Genomic DNA, 20,888 nt, shown 5'->3' on the forward strand with positions numbered 1-20,888 from the left:
ATCTCCCTCCATCTCTCTTTCTCTTTTTTTTGCCTCTTCTCGGGGATCCTCCATCTAGGCACTCGCTCTCTTCTTAATCACCATGCGACAGTCCCTGTCTGGATTGGCCGGCATCGTAGCCACACCCAGCTTTGTAGGCATGATCTTGGGACGACCATCCGCATCTACATTCTCCGGTCGGAAGATGCTATCGTCCGGAATAGAAATGTCGTACGTATTAAACAAGTTGGCCAGCGTGACCATCATGACCACCCAGGCGAGATTCTTGCCAATGCAAACTCTGGTGCCGTACGCAAAGGAGAGCATGTTGCGCTTGGCCTCGGCGCTGTCGTTGTTGCCGCCGATGAAGCGATCAGGCTTGAAATCAAAGGGGTCCTCCCAGGTCTCGCGATGCACATGGGCTGCGCACTTGTTGGTCACGATTTCCGTCCCGGGGGGGATGTAATGGCCCTTGACAGTGATGCCCCGTTGATGGGAGATGCGTGGGAAGGATGTGCTTGCGGTCGGTATGCAGCGCAGCGTCTCGTAGATGCATGCCTCGAGGAAGGGCAGTTTTGCGCGACTCTCGGCCTGCGTAATAACGTGGTCCGGGGGGAACTCACTGCGGACCTCGTTGACGACTCTGGTGAAGTAGTTGGGGTACAGCAGTAGAAAGTGAATGACCCATGAAATGACGGACGATGTGGACTCGGATCCTCCCACGAGCATGCTGATGCTCTCCGTCTGCACCTCGCGACTTGTCATGCGGATTTTAGAGTCGGGCTCTACCGAGTCTAACAAGGCTTGCAGCAAGTCGACGGGCTTCTTGTCGCCTCTGTCGAGAAGTTGCTTGCGTATGGTAATCGAGTCCCGACTAAACCGGGCGAGATCGTCGTACGACTTCTTCAGGCGCCGGGTGAGGCCGGAAAAGGGCCAGCGCTTCAGGACCGGGAAGTAGTGGTTCAGCAGCATGTAGGTGAGCGTATTGTTTACCCAGCTTGTGTAGTCCAGATTTGTGTCACGCAACGCGTGAAAGTCTCTCCCGAAGACGAGCACGCCGGTGATGTCAAACATGGCCAGCTGCGTGTCGATGCGATAATTGACGACGGTGGTGTCGGCATGGCCTGCCTCGGCTGCGGCCTTGTCTATGGCCTTGTTCCATCGCTCCCTGAGTGCCAGAAACCCCTTTTCGAGAATCTTGTGCTCCACCTTGGCCAAATATCCGTAGTTGAAAAACGGATGAAGCTGGCGGCGTCTACGGTTCGCCTCGACGGGATCCGTGAATGTCGACACGTTGGGCACCCCCTCGTACTCAAAGATGCGATACATGTCTGTTTTCCGAAACTCGCCCACCGACAGGACGTTGCGGGCATCTTCCGGGTCGCAGAGGAAGACGGCGTTTGGCTTGGCCACGTATACATCGCCATACGCGTTGTAGTCGGCCAAGGCAATGTCTGAAGCTTTGCCCGTGATAACGGCCCAGGTTCCCCTCTTGGACGTAAGTCGCGAGGCCATGGGGCCCGGAATATGTCTCAATGGAGATAGGAGCCGTGCATAGGCGATTTTCCACGTCGCGTAGGCCACGACTAGACAGAGCAGCCAAGCAGTGTAATTGGCCTGTTCGATCCATGACGGCCTGTGACGTGTCTTTTCCTCCAATATGTGGTATAGGCGAAAATACACGCCTTGGGTCGACAGAGAAGTCATTTTGCGTTGCCAAAATCAGACCGAGACGGAGAGAAACATGGAACAGAGTGGCTCAATTGACAAGCTGCCGTTCCTTTTCCGCCAAGGACGGCAGAATGAAGGAAATAGAATGTGTGTAGGGAGCTGACTTCAAGGTTGGAGGTGCGGCTGACTTGCACTAAGCGTCGTAGTTACATTAAATCTTCTCCTTATTATTTTGGCGGTAGAAACGAAACTTGACCTTGAACCAGAAATGTAGTCAATGTATTTCCCCGATCACACCCAACCCTGGGGTGTGTGTAGTGAGAGGGGTAAGCGGGGGAAGATTTAGAAATTTCGCTACATTGTACAAATCTAGCGCCTTTCCATTTCAAGTAACTGATGGATATATCCAGTCAACTGGCCTCTTCATGCAAGGTACTCGCGCCTCGTAAAACACCATCTGCCCCAGCTCACAATATACCAAGCTAGTTAGGCCCACGTGAATGCATGTAACAGGCTTAGCGACCAAGACTTGGACCAGTTGAGCTTATTCGCTTTCCCTTGTGATTGTACCGAGGCCTCGTACTCCCTTATTTCGCATATTAACTTGGTGTTCGGCTATTCTCTTGACTCCTGTGGGTCTATAAGGGTCCTTCAACCGCTGGTATCCGCCTCTTCATTCCCTCGATGTCCCCATGCTTGTTTACATGATGGTCCTCGACAACATCCTCCATGGCATTCTTGTCAAAGGGCGTGGCTTCTGGCGTGCTCCAGTATTTACGACTCCCTGCAGGGGAAACTATGTCACCAACACCCACAATATGTCATTTAGGCAACGTTCAGGGTTTAGAAGTTGTTGGAGAAGGTATCTAAATGTACCTTATAGTTCCACGGCACGCCATCCACTACTTGGATGGTACAGATTTGCCCCTCGGGGCTCTTACTACTAGACTTGACTCTATAAATTCATATCCAAAATACCACTTGAATCTTCTCAACCCCATCCAATGTAGTGTGGTGTTCTGCACACTCGCTCTTTGGAGTTGTAGTTGTACAAGTCCCATCGACGCCTATCTCCCTCAGTAGCGATCTCGGGGGGCATCGAGTAGCGGGCCTGAATCGAGGTGAAAATTGGCGATTTGCAATGAAACCACGGGGGCCGGGATAATATTGCCAGGAGAATAAAGTGTCTTCTCTCGCACCACCCCGTCGCTCCATCTCTCAGAATACCGTCGGCCTTGATCGAGTCTGCAAGAAACAACATTTTCCCTTGCCAGTAGCACCAACGAGATGCGATACCGGCAGCTTGAATTTTGGCGTGGTAGCGCGCTGAAGACAGCTTTCTAGCCCACGTCCGTCTCAAACGTTATGATAAAAGTCGAGCTGAACGTTTCGAGGGTTCGACATCATCAAAGGTGTACCGACTCATGTCTGCCTTTGGTGATTCCAAGTAGTTCAAGTATGGGTTACACACGGAAGTAGGCCTGACAAGACCCTTGGAGATTGAAGCATCATATGCAGACACAAGCTCCACCGTACCAACAGAGCCAAAGACATAGTCTCCTCGTGATCGAGATAGACACGGCTAATATCGTATGGGACATTGGGGATTTGGTCCTGGACGAGGTAAAACTCGATGGGTCAACTCAGGATGCCAGTATTCACACAAATGCTCTCCGCCGTCCTGGCAGCCGCGGGCCATGCGCCACGCTTGCCACGACGAGAGGTCATCGAACCTTGTGTGACAAGGGCTCGTTATGAGGGCTTGGAGTAAAAATGGGCTCAAATTAATAATAATCTCGTAGGATATTAAAGCTCCTTAGTTGCTAAGATAAAGAAAGGGAATAGTAACTACTCTATATACATAAAAGGAACGCCCAGGCCTAGGGCTCTTACCCGGGCACGTGTTTAAGCCGTGTAACCAACAAGTCCCGTATCGGTGAAGCCCCTTTATTGGACTTCACGATCTGTTGGGCCTTTTCCGTGTAACACCTTGGGAAGAGGCGATATATACAACGAAGACTCGAGAGAGCTCTAGTGCAAGAAACAACACTACGTAGGAGCATACTGTCTCCCATGGCGACCGCACTAATATGTAACATTTAGTAAAAGAACTGCGCTTCTGCTCACGGAAGTCGGCAAGCTTCTCGAAGACTGCAACACTGTTATCGACGAACTCGAGGCCCCGGATCATCAAACTTGCCGGCAAATCTTGATAGACATTGAGGGAGGTCGGCCGGTGGTGGGTATGGCGGTACCCGACGAAGACATTCACCCATACCTTGAACAATCCGCAAATCGTCTTCGGCCTCTGAATGCTACCTTGCGCAGTTTATTGACATCTCCCAGTCACCGTTTGGCTGGCAAAGAACAACCTCAAGTAGCGACGTCAGATGTCACATGAGATGGCAGGGGCACACGAATGATTGCTAGTGTTTGACCCAATGTTCACCCGAGCCATATTATTAATATGCCCATCCCCAGTGCCAGCGAAACCACCCTCACGTCACGACCAAGCACAGCCGCCTTCGCTAGAGACCCATGGAAACGAGGTATGGTATCCCAAGACCTGGAGTAATATACAGTTTATATTGGAAGGGGCAGAAAAACCCGGCTTCCATGTGGCCGAGTTCGACAACGAGCCGCCTCTAATATTTCCTGATTTCGACACAATCACCGAGGATCAATATCTTCATGGCCATGCGACATCCGCGCAACGTGTCCCCTACCGATTACCACGCCTTTCCGCGAATCTTGGACCTGGCGTCGCAACGGAAGACCGAGACTTGGAGGATCAGGAATATATTGCGGAGGCTGGTAGCAGCTACAAGCTTATTCACATCGCGTCTGCATTTCTTGCCCCCAAACTCTCCGCAATCGACAAGACGCTTCTCACCTCGCGTCTGTTTGACCTTTCTTTCCCAATTTGGCCGGGCCCAGAAACGCGTGGCACCAAAGTCATCAATTCACCCACGAGCCCAGGGTCAAAAATGCCACCCTCATCATCATCCAAGTGTCTAGCTAAGCACAGTCGGACCCATGGGAGACCTTACAAGCATTTTAATTCACTTGGGGTACTAAGTGCTGGCATTGCCACTGCAACCATCGTTTACCTTCACCGTGCAAGTATGTTCGCGGACACCTTGAACCAGAATGGCTCAGGACGCATACTCCCCGATACTAACTGTCTTCATTTGTAGGGACTACGTATCAACAGAAACCAAGTCAGAGGGATGCAGTTCCAGTGGTACGTGTTTTCAGCACCCAGACTGCCATCCTGTATACCCTATCCATAATCATTTACTGCACGGTCGGGATGACAGATGTCCTGCAAGGACAGCAATACTGGTCACGCTGTGGCTTCGTGACAATTCTTGTCACGTTGTGCGTCGGCGGTTTCCTGGGCCAGGAGAGCATACTCGACGCTCTGGTCGATGGGGGGGTATGCGAGCCTCATCTCAGCCAAGTCACTCGCTTGGTTCATGGACTACACTAGTCGGTAAATTATGGTCTCTGGGAGGGTCAAGACTGTTTGTTTAAACGCCCTCAATACTCTATACTACCACAGAGGATTCGAGAAGCTGATCGCTATAATGCTGAGACAATCAGAAATGCGGCTACTTGTTTTGAGCTGCGGCATCGTTGTGTTACAAACTGGTTAGTAATAGATAGGATAGGATTACAAAGACGTCTGGTGGAAAATACGCAATGACCCGCCGTACTAATGCCTAAAAACAAAGCCGGCCTACCGAACAAGCCGCATGCCATGTCCCTGGTTGGAAATTTTATGCTGCAGGGGGTTGTAGAATGCGAACCGTCTTATGACCCGTTTAAGTCCGGGTCGGGGAGGCAACTAGCGTCAGTTCGGTGTATTCCCTCTTTGAGGGTAAGTGCCGAGCCCAGTTAGAGTTGTCCGACGTTGACGTTTATGGCAGTTGAGGCTCCAGTTTATTAGCTACTGCCAGACCCGTTCGCAACCAAGGGGCTCCGAAAGACTAAAGGGTGCGAGAGTCTGGTGTAGTTACATGTAGTCATTGCTCCTGTGACACTAAGTTAGAGGTGCACGTCTAATCCTTGGCGGTGCTATTTGGATGGCGAGTGTCGGATTTAAGAATAGTAGCCCGACGGCAAATTCTTAAAGCGAATAGATTTCCCTTCTATTCTTTGTGAACTCGGTCGGACGACCGAGATCCGGTAACTGAGCTCCGGCAGTGTATACAGTTCAAGCATGGTATTTAAACTCGGCCAAAGTTACTACTTGGTCACAGCGAATAGTGCAACAATCGTATCATTACTACTATTTTCAAGGAAAACCGAGAATTATTCATCAACTTTTCTACATCACCATGGCATCCATTCCAGAACAACAATTTGACGTTCTAATCGTCGGCGCCGGTTTCGGTGGGATATGCCAGGCGTACAGCCTGCGGAACATGGGCCTGTCTATCAAGCTTATTGACTCCCTCCCGGATGTGGGAGGTACTTGGCTGACCAACATCTATCCTGGAGCCTTGAGCGACACGGAGAGCTTTGTATATCGTTTCTTTTGGGATCAGGAAGACCACAAATCTCATCCGTGGAATCGGCGATATCTTCGGCAACCTGAGATCTTGGCCTATCTCAATCGCATCGTCGCCAAACACGATCTACGCAAGTACATGCAATTTAACACGGAAATGTTGTCAGCTAGGTGGGATCAGGCCACTAGCACTTGGGAGATCAGGACAAACACCAACGAAATGTTTCGGGTTCGCTATTTCATTCCTGCCTTGGGGGTCTTGTCCAAAGTCTACCTGCCTGATATCCCAGGGGTTTCAACCTTTAAGGGGTGTTTTACGCACTCGTCCAGTTGGCCGAAGGATCTGGACGTGAAAAATAAACGTATTGGAGTAATTGGTTGTGGTGCGAGCGGAGTCCAGATTATTACCAATACTGCTCCTGTTGTTCGATCTTTGACAGCGTTTATTCGGCACCCGCAGTTTACGGTGCCCAACAATGACAGACAACTTTCGCCAACTCACATGAAATGGCTGGATGAGAACTACGACCGTATCCGGGAACAGGTCAACAGCTCCTTTTCCGGATTCGGTTTTGTCGAGTCCAACCGGCCTTTCTTTTCCCTCCCTCCTGAACGGCGTCAGGAACTACTGGAAGATCAGTGGAACCATGGTAACGGGATGCATTTTCTCATGGAGAGCTTTAATGACGTTGTGACGAACGAAAAAGCCAACGAAGAGGTCTGCGATTTCCTCCGCAATAAGATTCGTCACATTGTCAAAGACCCGGAGAAGGCGCGTAAACTTGTTCCTGATGAGCTCTTTGCGCGTCGACCCGTGTCGAACGACGGATACTATGAGACCTTTAACCGCAAGAATGTGTCTATTGTAGACCTAAAAGAGCACCCCATCAAGGCGATCACTCCTGACGGTATCCTGACTGCAGACGGCATGGTTCACGAATTGGACGTTGTAGTTTTCGCCACTGGGTTTGATGCCGTTGAAGGCAATATTATGCGCGTCAACATCACCGGTCGCGATGCCACGGTCCTCAAAGACGAATGGGCTACAGGGCCCAAGGCGTATCTGGGCACTTTCGTCCCTGGCTTTCCAAACATGTTTATTGTCAACGGCCCGCAGTCGGCTTTTGGGAATGTTCCGCAAACGATTCAAGCTAGTGTCGACCTTAACACCAGTGCTATTCAGCGTGCAGAAGCTGCCAGGCGTGATTCTGGTTCCAAAGGTATTGTTGAGGCTACTCCTGCCGCACAGGACGCATGGGACCGCCTCTGCCTGCATCACGCTGAAGGGAGCCTTTTCAGTAAATCCAAGTATTCCTGGTTTAACGGAGGCAATATTCCCGGTAAGCCAAACAGCGTCCGGGCTTATCTCAACGGGCTCGGGAGTTTTAGAGCCGTGTGGAACAGGGCCGTGAACGAGACATGGGAAGGCTTTAACCCGCTTTGATAAGTGACACGGAGACCTTGTGCTTAATAGGCGGGACTCTAATAAGACCTATATAGTATCAAGATCAAGTCTCTCATCTGAGGTAACGCCTCTTACCATACTATTACCTGACAGGTAATAATATTACAAGTACTTAGTTTCATATTACTCCACTCTTTAAATAGAAAATCTAGAGTCTTTTGCTTTATTTACGCTAGCCTAAATAATCGTGGTTTATAATAGTTACAAGCCCGGCTTATACGACCAATTCAATTTAGTCACAAGCTTCCACTAGACTCAACATCGCCGATTACGATGGCAGCTGACAGCCTCGAACCATCTTCAAGGGTCATCCTTGAATGATCCGATAACTGGGGCGTGTGGATCAGTTTAACCTGGAAGTTCGCCGAGTAGGACTACATCAACTTGTACAGAAGCCGAGTTTAACACCTCCAGTCGAACCAACTCCTGGGCAAGCGTGATAAGAGCTAAAGCCTTGGAATACCATGACTCAACTCGTTTAATCATAGTCTTTAGTATTAAAGGTCCTTGGTTTCTTGAGGCATAAACGGACCAAAGAGCACTTTAAACGAGACTCTTTCAATACGATAAATCATGAGTCCTAGGGGCCTGGGGCAGCTCTCGCCTAGGTCCGACGCCGGCCTCTCGTGATACCTTGCTATGTTGTTGTGTAACCTTTGCAGCCCGATACCTTTGTCCAGATCTTGGCCGTGTGACAATCTCTGCGTACACCAACTTAGTCGCAATCAGTGCCAGACTTCCCTAATATCTCTTCCTGTAGCCTCAACCAGAGGATGAGTCCGTATCAAGGCTCCTGTTGCCGCATCCACGGAGCGCTGGAATCCAGAAGGTTCATTAGATGTATACAGAACTGGACGGGTGTCCGGGACAGCCCACAGTGGCCGACTATTATACCACTGACGAATATCACATTTAAAGTCGGCAAGAGCAAGCACGCCTTGATAACGCCTGAAACCTTGTGTAAGAAGCCGATGGAGTGCATCGCGAAGTGAAATTCCGCGATTTCTCGGTATTACCCAGCAGTCCACGTTACAATTCTCATTATCGGGATGATCTTTGCGCGTAGCGCAGAATTGGAGCAGGAAAGCTTCCCCATGGAAACAAAACATCTGCGGGCATTCGTATTTGTGGACGTAACTATTATACTGTCCGTCAACTATGTCGAATGGTGGCGCAGGCACGATACAGGCATACCCTCGAAGTTCTTGGGACAGCTTCTTCTGGGACCCCGATATCAGCTGTCCTCTTTGCCACTGCGCAACGTTGATCTATGTGATGAAAGAAGTGTATATAATGCTCTGCCAAAGACATAAAACATGGAGGAGATGAGCAAAAGTTTTATTATTGAAATGATAAATCGAACCAAACGCGTTCGGTTGGGTCTAGGCAGGAATATTGTTCTCACATACCGTCAACATGTAGGGTAGTGCCTTTGTGAAGGTAACTAGGCCGGTCGTGAATTCACTGACCATGTTATCAAGACGCTTTGAACATGACAACATGGCTATGCACGGCCAGCCGTCCTTGCCGTGGATGATATATTACCTTGGCGCGCATTTTTATGACAATTGCGCCGGACTGTTCGATCAATTGGTGCTGAAAAGCTGCCTGTGCATGGTAGGCAGCTAGGCTCCAGTATATATGTATGCAGGCCGAGCCTCAATGGTATGGGAATTGATGGATTATATCTGGTCAAGTACATATGTAGCCAATGGGGAAAAGAGGTTAAGTCGCCAGACCCCACCGCATGTGCCAACGTAAAAGGCGACCACGACGTCAACAACTTTAACCTCCAAGGACTCCACTGTACAGAAACTCATCATTACTGACCATACGTTGTCGCGACTACACTGAGAGTTTTCATTGCGTCTTACATTGTGAATGTCTTCCTTTGACATTGGAGAGTCAAGTGCGGTCGAGCAGTCGCCTAATCCTCGCTCGCCCTTGGACCAAGCGATGCCTCGCTGGGCTCAGGGGCGACGTTCGAAGGGCCGATTTAGAGTTGTCTCAACTTCGAGAGTGCTTCCCGCGGAGCCCATTGTATGCTGGAACACTTCAATTACTCGAGGTTGAGTTTTGTATCTGACTTTAACAGGCGTTCCGGTTCAGAACTCGACTAATTCGCGCGAAAGCGACAAAGATAGACAAGGAGATGCCCAATGTTTTTCTTCTTCAGGTCATCCTGTCCAGGACAGATCAACGAATTAGCGTCGCTGTTGGCCTCCTCCCACCGCTATTGCGCGGCTGGTTCGAGCGCTGCTTTCCTGAATGGGGTTTACCAAACCGCCTCGTGCTAAAGGCGTGCAAGGACGGATGGGATCAAGAGTTCCAAATTGAGAAATCAGCGTACGCAAAATGGAAGAGCCTTCAAGGAATAAGGATTCCCAGGTATTTTGGCGAGTTGACGTACAGAGGTATCAAAGCCATTCTTCTTTCAGACATTGGGGGTGCTCGTGTCGGCGAGCCTGCAGGAGCCCTTCTGGACAAGGAAGAATTCCGTCGATTGATAAAGGACACATTAGGCGACCTGGCTCAATTTGGCGCCTTGCCTGATGATACTAGATCAGAAAACTTCCATATTGTTGGCGATACGATCATGGCTGTCGATTTTGAGATGGTCGATGAGGTCGCTTCCGCCAGCCAAATACAAGATTTGACTGATTGGCTAGCTGAACTCTATGGCAACCGCCAGCAAGATTTGTTGAACTCTGGGAAAATTGAGGAGTAGATTTTTTCTGTTATTCTGCAAATATCAATGGTTGCTTGGTTAGATCGTCACGATGTTAATCCCGTACTCGGAGTCGCCGTGCGTTATTCCTGGTCCAGAAACTGAAGATTTGCGTGTGAATGAGCGTCACGTAGTCGCCTATACATGCCTTTCCTCAAAGTCAACCATGTCAGTCTCAGCTCTCACTGTAAGATAGTGAGCAGTCTGATATAAGCGCCAGGATTGCCTCCTGCGACCCGGAGCACGTACGCGTCGTCACAGGCGCGAATGTCATATCCTGGAATTCGTTGACCGAGAAAAGCGTGGCGCCCTGTGTTGCTTGACAGCCGCCTCAGGTATGCCCTCTTAACGGCTGAATGGTGGGACGATATTGTGTACCAAATGTGCTGCATTAAGGCTGGGCAGAGAAGACGTGACCATGAATTGCGAACATGCTTATTCATAACGTTGAGCGTTCGTGTAGCGGCGATTCTTGATGCGCTTGAGAGCTTGAACATACTGTATACACATTACAGAAGCTCTTCTAAATGTAGTTTATGTCAGCGTAACCACTATGCAATTAAAGTCGTTCCTCTTGTAGTTTAAGAGATTTCTGCTGTTGCTTCTTGTGCTGATTCATGTCCGCTACTTTGAGCTCCCGACGCGAGTGCTCACACTGTAGCACCCGTCGATTGTTACAGCGACTTGGAGGTAAAGAGATGATTGTCAGTGAAAAAACAAAATCAAAATAGCCGCAAGTTATTTACTATCAAGAAACGATGTGTGAGTATAGCCTGACAAAACCGTCTTTTTATTTTAGTCTATCTAACCCCAAGAACCCCACCATTCTTAAACCGTTACAGCACCATGTAGCACCAGACTATTTAAACCGTCTGCCTGACGGGCCGAAATTCCTGTACGGTTCAACACGCCCTAGGGGCTCAACTACAGATCAATCTCAATAGGCTGAGGGGTTCCGCCTGCTAGCATTTCCTTGGCATAGGTCTTCATAAATCTAATCTGTTCGGGATTGAACTCATTCTTGCATGTACTGTACAATGTTAGGAGGGTATGGCTTCGGTTTAGTGGTGGTTAGGTGGCCCAACTCACTCGGAGGCATAGCTCATGTAGTTGAGGCACTCGACCTGGGTATCGCAGGGGCCACTGCTTTTTGTTAGCATTTCTAGCCATGGCAAAAACGGGCGGACAGCAAGGAATAACGCCATACTCTAATTTGAGACACGCCGCTCTTGCCTTGCTGAAGTCTTCTGCGGTCCCCCACGAAGGTTTCACTTTATAGACGTCGACAAGCCCGAGCCAATGGCCGACCTCGTGGACGGTAGTTAAGCCCATGTTGAAGGAAGGTTCAGTTCCACCGGGAACGGTTCTCGCATTCACGAATACAAAACGTTTCAAATAAAAAAAGTTTTGGCTTATACCCCCATGGCCGTTGGTCCCATTTAGGAAATAGAGGTTTAGTGTAGTATTGTCGCCCTTATCGTCGCCCTTGTATATGCCTTCAAGCTCTTTGTTGTATAGAATGTTTGAGAAGGGGTTTTCATAGGGGGCCAAAGTACTAATCGCCGTCCAGTCCACGCCTGCAAGCTTGAACGAGATGCCAACTGGTTTAAAGCTCCTGTTGAGCACCTCCATCTGACTCTTCACATCGTCGCGCTAAAATTGATAAGCCAGCTTGTGGAGTTATTCGAGTCGTCGGACATGGCTTACCGTGAGAAGAAACTCAGTCTGATTGGCCTTTGTTTCCTCAGGCCTGCCAACAACGTGCACGTAAACGTCGAAGCCAACCTCTTCGGTCCCGTCGGGCTGTTGGCGAGGAACAACAGTGCCACTGACGGGGCGAGGATCGTTTGAAATAGGTCGAGTATCACCAAATTTGGCGACATGTTCTTCAGCTGCTAGGCTTTTTGGGGCTGCCGCCGCGGTCAATGCCAGTGCCAAGAAGTAGAGACGCATTTTAGAGTAATGTTTAAGCAAAACGAGAACGAGCTACTCGGTTCAGAAGGCGAATACTATACTGGTATTGTCGGCTGATAGTCCAGGAGCAGGCCCAAAATCAAAGGAAGCAACTGTCCTTAAGTATTCACAAATCGTTGTGGCTCCGAGCAAGTATGTACTCGGTAGTATAAGTTTCTTCCCGCTCGTTATCCTGGAAATATCGTGATTCATGACGCCGACTTGCCATTGGTGTCTTGACGACGTGGATGGCTGAACCAGGGGTAAATGCTCGCATACGGTCCCTCTCTTAAATTATTCTTTATGCGTGACTCGCCGGGGCCTCATAAATACGTAATAAAAAAGTTTTTCACAATCTCACGAGGCTTGCGAAGCCTTGTGGAGTGTTAGTTCCGGGGTTGAACAATTAATCGGATAATAATGGTTAGATTACTACTTTATTTACTCGGAAATTAGCAGGTAATAATTATACAAGTAACCCTATCAAGCATAAAGAGCTGTATTATATTATTACCCCGTCGATTTATCTTCTTGGCCCGCCTTTTTAAAGGCGGCTGTGCGTGTTTATGCAATGCTGACTGATTCTTTATGGAAACATGACTCGGCTATAAAGGAGGGGAATGGCGTGACTAGTGAGGCCAGCCTACTAATATGAGGCCAGTATAACTACAATAACGTCTGGTTCAACCGGCGTCAACCGGTGTCAAGTCGTTGTCGAATGCTGGGCAGCCATGGGCCCCGAGAACCTCATGCCATAGACGCGTCAGCTGAACCATGGTTGCAGTAAGCATGTGATTTCCTGTACCTTTTTCATCAGCTTGAGACGCATCACAGTGGCTTTTGATGACCTTCACGGTCGGCCTGGGAGCGGTTGCTGAGGGGCATTTGATGAAGAAGGATGGCAGCAGCAGGCACCATGTACCGGGGGCTTGGGAGGTTCCGAGGAAGGGATTCCAGAACGACTTGATTGTCTAAACTACCGGCTGCACCAGCGTAATTTACATCAGAGTGTGACTACACAGGAGCAAATACGACATGGGCGACGAGAAAAGCGCCGTCGCCTTGCCCGGCTTGTCGCAATGGAGCGCCGGAGGCCGCGATGATGTTGCTTTCCATGTCGCTTAACTCAATTCGAATGCCCCAAATCTTGATTTGCGTGTCGCTTCCTATGCGAGAGTGGAACACCATGGCTCCGTCGTCTCTCAAGTGGCCGACATCACCCGATACATGAGTCTCCAGCCGGCAGCTACGTGCTGGGGTGACACGAAAGGATTCGGTATCAAGTGCTCCATAGTGAGTCGAGTCTTATTGAGATAGTCTAGAGACACGCCAGCACTCATCCTCGGTATGAACTACTACAAAGCCGCTGGGCAGCTTTGCCAAGGTCAAGTATTGCCTGTCTCACCTCTATTGTTGCGGGCGCGATCTTTCCCGACTTGCCACAGCCTTTCCATGTCGACCGACCCCCGACCCAGCCTTTATAGACCTCCGCTTCTTGTTTTCCACAATGCAGCAGACACGGGCAAGGATCGGTGCAGCATCTCCCATGCTTTGCACAGTATGCCGTGCGAGACCACGTCTGCGGCCTGTTCGAGTTCCTAGGTGCTTGCTAGTTATCAACAGGAGTAGTACCATTTTCGGCCTGCATTTCCATCGCGCGCTGCAGCATGGCGTCTATAAGCGCCGGCTCTTTAAATAAAGCAATGTATGTTTTATATCGTGGGTCTTTGGGTAGATTGTTAATAACCTCTTCGCCAAGTCCAAGAATAAGACTACGATATGGGGCGCTTTGCAGTTCATCTAAAATACCCTTGGCATGGGGAAGACTTGGGCGGCTATTGAATTCATCTTCATCTTTCTGAGGCTTCTTCATTTTCACCTCCTCAAATACCTTTCGGAATTTCATAGCAATAAGAATTTGAAGCGGTCTAAGATTGGCTGTATTTCCAGATGACGGCCAGTAACTGTCAAGTTCATCTTCAGTTTTCTCGCCATACAATAACCTTGAGACCTCTAGTGTATGGAACAGGAGCAAGGGGTCGCGTCCAGATTCCGGTAGGTTTGGCTCTTGAGTCTTTAGAAAATCTCGCAGGGTTGGGATAAGCGGATCCATTCCTTGGAGGCCTTTTGACTGCCCAATAACATAGGCAACATCAAAGCGGTTAGGCATATGTAGTGGTGAGCTATTCAAACGCTCAGCCATCCTTTTCAGTGTAGATTGAACTTGGGTAAAATTGTTAGTCGGAGGAATGATGGGCTCTCCAACGCTGAGATAACGCCCTTGAGTAAATTGAGTGTATTTGAGCGCCGTATAATCGGATATCAACTCGGCAGTAAATTCCGTTTTAAATTGCTCAGCTAAGGTTTTAGCATAAGGCTCCGCGCTTGTCAGAAGTTGATCTGGTAGACGCAGCAGAAAATCGCGCTGGCCGTGAATCGTCTCATTTGAAATACCCTCTCGGATATTATCAGCAGCTGATGGAGATATACTCTGGGTTTTGGACTTGTCCGTATCAGAAGTGCTGGCCTGCATGGCGCTCAACACATCTGGATTTGCCAGGCCAATACCCAGTGCGGCTTCGGATAGAACGGCCAGTTCCGTGAAAAGCAAAGCATCTTTCAAGCGCTCTTGGAAGCTGTTATCTGAATAAAGTTGCGTGTATATTTTCTCGTTGAGAATGCTCGTCCATGCACTATCATGAACCCCACGCATGTGCTCGGATTTAGGCAGTGGCTCAGGTTGTGCCAATTTGCGAAAAATTCGATAAATATGAAGCAAGATTCCAAGCAGAGCGACGGGAGTCAATGTCAAAGCATCAGCCGTTGCGCATAATACCGTGTCAACCCAGTCAGACTCCCCCTTGTCCGCGTCAGCCTTTGCACCAAGGCCACAGCCAAGAAAGGGGATAATACTTCCCGCGGCGGCGGCTTTATCCCAGTCGGTCGCCGTGTCCGAAGTGAAGGCTTCAGTCATTCCGGCGATCCACAAGCCAAGGCCAAGGGCATTAAATCCGCCTTTGGCCGCCTTCTTTAATTTCGCAAGTGCCTGAGCACCAGATTTTATAGACTAATCGCTTCGCGCGGAACTTGTGTAAATCCACAGGCCACCACTTCTTGACAAGGTCAACAAGCCCGCGCTTGTCCACGAGCTCTGAGAACCCCTTTTCCAACGCGGTCTCAACCAACTCTGCTACTTTAGCTTCATCCATTATTGTCACTTCCTTTCCATTATAAATGGTTGGCTGGTCTTCCTTTGGAAGCTTGCCCTCTTCCTTTAGACTTTCTGGTGTCTTTCGCCAGGAGTAGTTGACACTTGTTCTTGCTTGGCTAACTGCTTATCCTTCTTAATTTGTTGGTTTGCTGTCTCACGAGCTTTATCACAATCCCCATCAGCACGGGTTCGAAGGAAATGGCCGTCCTCGATTGAGCGCCCAGCTTCCATGTTCGGTGGTGCTGATAGAGTGGCAAGAAGCGCAGGGCAGTTGAGACCCTCATAATCACCTCGAGTCAGTGGTGGCAACTGGTCGTCATATACTACCTCCATGAGCTCGTCCTGGCTGCCACCGGGCAGGTTCAGATTGGCTTCGTCAGTTTCCATTAGACTGATTGCTGCTAGCTGTTTCTTGACGAATTCACCCTCAGAAGCCTTCTTATCAAGATAAAAGTAGCCATAGATTAGTGACTTGCGGACTTCTCCTGTTACATCTATTCCTTTGGGGTTTGTCTGGTAGTCAATGTACCGCCTGTATGGTGTTCCTGGGTTTCTGCGATTTAAAGCGTTAGGCTCGTTTATTGACGCTGACCGGAACTTTATATTTACTTACGTGCAAACAGCAATGTGTCCACCTCCGTTATCGGGGCGTTCATATGCAACCCCGGCAACGCGAGGCGAATTTCTGGGTGGCAGTGCCAGCGCCTCTACACGGCCAATCGAATCGGGCTTCGATTTGTACGTCCATGTACGATAACGCAGGCCAAGCTTCTCAAATACTTGAATCATGGTTTTAAGCTCAACACCATCGGGAACACCATCGGGACCACGATCGCCTGGTCGTTTTGGTCAATGTAGGCACGTCAACGCCAGTGTGCTTTGAGAGATCTTCGACGGATACGCCCGTTCGGTGTGCAGTCGTAATAAAGAAGCAGTCATGGGGAGTGACGGCTCTTGTCAACATCTTTGCAAAGCTATCAATGCCTTCGACTTGGGCCGACAACGAATCCTTTGGCGTATCAGCCCGTAGTATGACTTTGTTATTGAATTTAGTATTCAAGGTAACTATTAGACTCTATTAGTACCCGTGTTTACTGTAACAGAACGTTAATCTAGACGCACTGCATCGCCGATTTTAGCCATGCCAGCTCAGCTTCCCGAGTCCTCACTGAGCCCTCCATGAGCGTGCCTGAGCGTGCATGGGCTTCTTCCTACTTTTCCTATTTTAGGACAAAAGTGTACGCACGCAGAGATGCTGGCAGGGCGACACGGGACTTTGATACCTTGTTTGAATCCGATATTGACTTGCATTTTGTGTATTCAAGACGTAAGGGGCAGAGTTATGACATGATCGGTTTTCGCACTCCGGAAACAGTTGGGCCAATTGGCACTTTCTGAATGAAGCTCATTGTATGTACAGAGATGAGTTGGGGTATAGACGTTGCGGGTAAAGTGATACAGCAAATTCTGGCCTTGTAGCTCCAAATTACTGGTCCTACATTTATTGGCACCATGTGTTTCTATTGACTGTCATTTAATATAGAGCTTCTTGGTGGACAGGATACTTACCACACCTTCACCGTTCAGTCATGAAAAAGAAAAAGTGAAAGCAAGCACTGCGTAACATGCTGCATCGAGGCCTAATTTCGCAAAGTATGCAAAACACACCCAATGAGTATGCTCTGAGCGGCGAATCTAGCCAAATACCAAAATCACCCAAAATGCCAGGGATACAAGACCAAGGCGACAGACAGATCCATAGGCCAATGGGCACTTGACTGTCGCATTCAAGTTAGACGACCAACCCAAGTTCTAAGCCAGTCATGGGAGTTGACGGCCTCCTCCTAGGCTTGAACGCACCACTGGTGTCGTGATGGGAGTATCTATCTTCCCGACCAAAGGCAATCGTCTTGACCTGTCTGCCATGATGCTTCTCCCATGGACCATCGATTTTACGTTCCTACTACCCTTGTGAACCTCGTAGAAGGTGCAGCGTTGGGTTCAAAATCTTCCATGTTTAAATCTGGAAACACCTTCTGCATCTTACGCGCCAAATATTGTGACCAAAGCCCTTGAACTGAACGGAACGTGGTCCCAGCCCAGCGCTGTTTCGCGGACACAATCTCCTCCTCCGACAGCGGGGTCAAGTGATGTAGCGGTAAACGCACCATCTTAGCATTCCATGCAAAGTCGAAAAAAAGGGGGAAAGAAAAGCGCGGCGCGTTGCCGGGTCCGGGCCGGCAGACACGGTGGGGTCGGGATCGATATCGGCCATGTGTGAGTTGATCAAACATGTCGCCAACTAGAAGCGAGTCAGATTTGCGTTGGTAGAATGGTATGTATGGTACAGGTGGAAAATTGCCGCTTGGGCTTACTGTTCACGATGAAAGAGTCCTCAAGAACTGGAACATCTACCCACTTATCCGAGGGCGATAGGATCTAGACCAAGGGTTAGATAGAGTTGTCATGTCATGTTGGAGCATGTCATGCTCGCTCACCTGGAGGCCGGGTGAGTCCACTTTCAGAATGGTGAGGAAACCAAAGTCTATAGCTATAATGAGCGCGTCCCGAGTGTACTTGAGTCGTGAGACCGCCTTACCAGTATGTTCGCCGATACCGAAACTCTGCTCACCAGTCCCATCCCTTGACTTCTCCCTGTCTCCTACGCCAACAATCTTGTCCTGAAAAAGCTGCCCCTCCACCGCCTGATATTTGAAACACCGGAATAGCACAACGGGCTCCGGCTCTAGAAGTGTCTGGCGCAACTCGGCGCGACTCAACCCCAACGCCAACGAGAACATGTCTGTCAGCGTCTTGCCCAGCTCCGTAACTTGATCCACGTATTTCAGCACAGTGGGCCTCATCTCGGGGAGATCAAAGTCAGGAAATTGGTTACGTCCGTGCAGTGGGAGGCCGGCGAGTGGGTGGTCATCGGCGTGCTCAGGGCCTACGTAGAGACCTTCCTTCCAGTCGAGACGTCCGTGTGTATGCTCGCCGCCGAGAGGCATGTAGCCACGCCAGGCAACGCCACCACTATGAACATCGAGTGCCATCTTGGATTCGAGTGGTAGGTCGAAGAAGGTACGTGACATGGAGACAAGTGATGACTGGACCCGGGGGGACACCCTCGTCTTCGTGATGAGAAAGAAGCCCCATGTCGACGCCGCATCGTGGATAGCACGAATGGCTTCCTGCGCAGGCAGTCCGCCGTTGTAGTAAGCCGTGAGGTCGATGATCGGAACTTGTTCGGTCATATTTGTCTCGTGGTAATGTTTACTGTAACAAAGGCTCGTCTTGGGAGCATGTCCAAGGTCCTTGGTTCGTGGAAGAGCAGAAGGGAAGGGACAGGTAACCGATATATATACAAGATAGAAACAGAGATGCCTCAGGCCTTAAGTGAGGCGCGTGATCCTGTTGTGTAACCGTTAGGTACCTGTGCTCTTTGTGACTTGTTCCGTGTAACAATGTGGCACATGCGTTCGGGCCGGTTATAATGCGCGCACTTGTCAAATCAATGTAGAAGTACAGTAAACCAGGCCTATAACGATCCTATACCCTTTGCGGTCAAAGGCATCGTGCAAGGATTCTACGGCGCCTCCCAAGCGGCGCGACGAGGACGAACAAGGTGGAGCAGCGGGTTATCAACGCCAGAGCGGAGACAACACCAACAAGTTGGAAGTAATGAAAAGAATTTGGACAAGGCCTGGGACTTGCACAAGTTTCGATCCTAGCTCTTAGAATCTCATGACATCAAACAAGATGATATTTTCAGCCTAATTCCAGGCAGTCATCAGAATGGCCGAGGGCGCTGGCATCTTTCAGGTAATAGGATGACTTGTAAGCAAATCATTGCATGATTGCTGGCTCAGTATCTCCTGTGAAGCGGGTCAAAAGGGACGTGTACATGAAGGCCACGTAATCCCTTTGGAGTATTGGAGGCATTTAGTGATATTTTTCTTGCTTACACGCTCAGGACAACTCAGGGAGCTGCTCAGGTATGCTCAGGTTAGATCAGGTGATACTCAGGAAGGCTCACTGAGGCTCAGGAAGCGCTCAGGTTAAAGCAGCCACAGCTTAGGAACTCTTTTGAGAAAGGAAATTGGGTCCGTCTTGATTAATATTCTGTTCTATACTGTAACAGAAAATACATATGTAACTTATATACTTTTCACGAGAGTATTTGGTTGGCGAGGACGCTTGAAGTTGTAAGGTAAAGCACTACATGTATTTTCGGAACGAGCGGGAACTATTCTCGCAGCTACCTCTTGGAGGCATAATATCGCGCTAAGCGCAAAAATAAAGCGTTTTTGCATTTTGTCTGCCTCACTTAAGGTTTTATATATAAGTAAATGAAGATTTACTAGAATACTATTATAATTAATATTATAGTAATCGGGTCGGACTAGGGGAATATATACGATTTGGTCTTACTAGGCACCTTTTATTTATTTCCACTAAATCAAGTCGTATAATAATAAAATTAATAGAATAAAGGCATGGGCGAGACCGCTTGAATGGCCATCTTGGTTGACGCCTCTCTGGCGAATTAACACTCAATGTGGTCTCCGTCGGCAATGGCATCACCGAGTCTCTTCATCACGACAGCCGCCACACCTCACCTTGACGAGCATACCCACCCGCATCCGCATCCCACATGCGTCATCGGCGCGTGGGGGAGACCATATTCAACTTGCTCTCATATACAAGTACTCTAGGTCTCAAAATACCCTGCGGCCGGCACGCCACTGTGACTTGCGACTCGCCTGCTCTCGGAGCCTGCACCGCACGATGGACCGCGATTAGGGACGATGAGCAGGCGGTATCAACTGTCATGCTCGGGTCGTGCCAGTCAAAAAGTACGGCATTCAATTTGGCATGATGGAAACGCTCGTCCCGGTGCCGAAATCCATGAGTAGAGAGTTTAGATTCTGTAGAAATGGTCAGCATATTCGACACCCATGACGCCCCCCTAGATGATCGTATCCGATCCGCAAAGCCCCAGTGCCTCCTACTGTGTGCCCAACAGGCAAATGCCGTGCTGCACCAAAAACAACTAACATGTGTAGCTGGTACACTGGAGACCATGTTCGAATCGTCCTCGACAATAGTGCTCAGATATCATTTAAAGATTTCTTGGGGGCCATTGTCAGCGACTTGGTTGGGTTATTCTAGAATCTAGATTAGTCGCTCACTGTCCAAATACGACGAAACATGCATGGTCGGTTCGTGTATGACGAACAACAAGTCGCTATATGACGGTATTCCGTGTTGATGAAAGCTCCTACTGCCGCACCACATGCTGAACCAACGCCAGCCCATGTGCCACGATCCATCGTTAGCTATGTAGGCTTTGATTTACTAGTTG

The 20,888-nt window shown here is 49.3% G+C and overlaps 6 protein-coding genes across 6 annotated transcripts; 2 read left to right on the forward strand and 4 right to left on the reverse strand.

The window, feature by feature from the left end:
• Positions 1–54: 54 nt before the first annotated feature.
• Positions 55–1,686, reverse strand: helB3 (Cytochrome P450 monooxygenase helB3; the record flags this gene model as incomplete). Its single annotated transcript, XM_014684920.1, has 1 exon — positions 55–1,686. One exon carries the CDS (start codon positions 1,684–1,686, stop codon positions 55–57), a length of 1,632 nt encoding a protein of 543 aa, XP_014540406.1.
• Positions 1,687–5,993: 4,307 nt separating this feature from the next.
• On the forward strand, positions 5,994–7,610 carry BVMO (Baeyer-Villiger monooxygenase; the record flags this gene model as incomplete). The annotated part of the gene is made up of 1 exon (XM_014684921.1): positions 5,994–7,610. One exon carries the CDS (start codon positions 5,994–5,996, stop codon positions 7,608–7,610), a length of 1,617 nt encoding a protein of 538 aa, XP_014540407.1.
• Positions 7,611–9,587: 1,977 nt separating this feature from the next.
• On the forward strand, positions 9,588–10,359 carry G6M90_00g052820 (uncharacterized protein; the record flags this gene model as incomplete). Its single annotated transcript, XM_014684922.1, has 2 exons — positions 9,588–9,671; positions 9,727–10,359. 2 exons carry the CDS (start codon positions 9,588–9,590, stop codon positions 10,357–10,359), a joined length of 717 nt encoding a protein of 238 aa, XP_014540408.1.
• A 924-nt stretch (positions 10,360–11,283) lies between these two features.
• ELM (Extracellular metalloprotease) lies at positions 11,284–12,312 on the reverse strand (the record flags this gene model as incomplete). The annotated part of the gene is made up of 4 exons (XM_014684923.1): positions 11,284–11,389; positions 11,449–11,502; positions 11,567–12,012; positions 12,067–12,312. 4 exons carry the CDS (start codon positions 12,310–12,312, stop codon positions 11,284–11,286), a joined length of 852 nt encoding a protein of 283 aa, XP_014540409.1.
• A 1,609-nt stretch (positions 12,313–13,921) lies between these two features.
• Positions 13,922–15,286, reverse strand: G6M90_00g052840 (uncharacterized protein; the record flags this gene model as incomplete). The annotated part of the gene is made up of 1 exon (XM_014684924.1): positions 13,922–15,286. The coding sequence occupies one exon, from the start codon at positions 15,284–15,286 to the stop codon at positions 13,922–13,924; it is 1,365 nt and encodes a 454-aa protein (XP_014540410.1).
• Positions 15,287–15,586: 300 nt separating this feature from the next.
• G6M90_00g052850 (uncharacterized protein) lies at positions 15,587–18,777 on the reverse strand (the record flags this gene model as incomplete). The annotated part of the gene is made up of 4 exons (XM_014684925.2): positions 15,587–16,076; positions 16,137–16,359; positions 17,899–17,962; positions 18,022–18,777. The coding sequence occupies 4 exons, from the start codon at positions 18,775–18,777 to the stop codon at positions 15,587–15,589; spliced, it is 1,533 nt and encodes a 510-aa protein (XP_014540411.2).
• Between the last annotated feature and the right edge of the window lie 2,111 nt (positions 18,778–20,888).

The sequence above is a fragment of the Metarhizium brunneum genome, chromosome 3, assembly GCF_013426205.1.
Source record: "Metarhizium brunneum chromosome 3, complete sequence".
NCBI classification, from domain to species: domain Eukaryota; kingdom Fungi; phylum Ascomycota; class Sordariomycetes; order Hypocreales; family Clavicipitaceae; genus Metarhizium; species Metarhizium brunneum.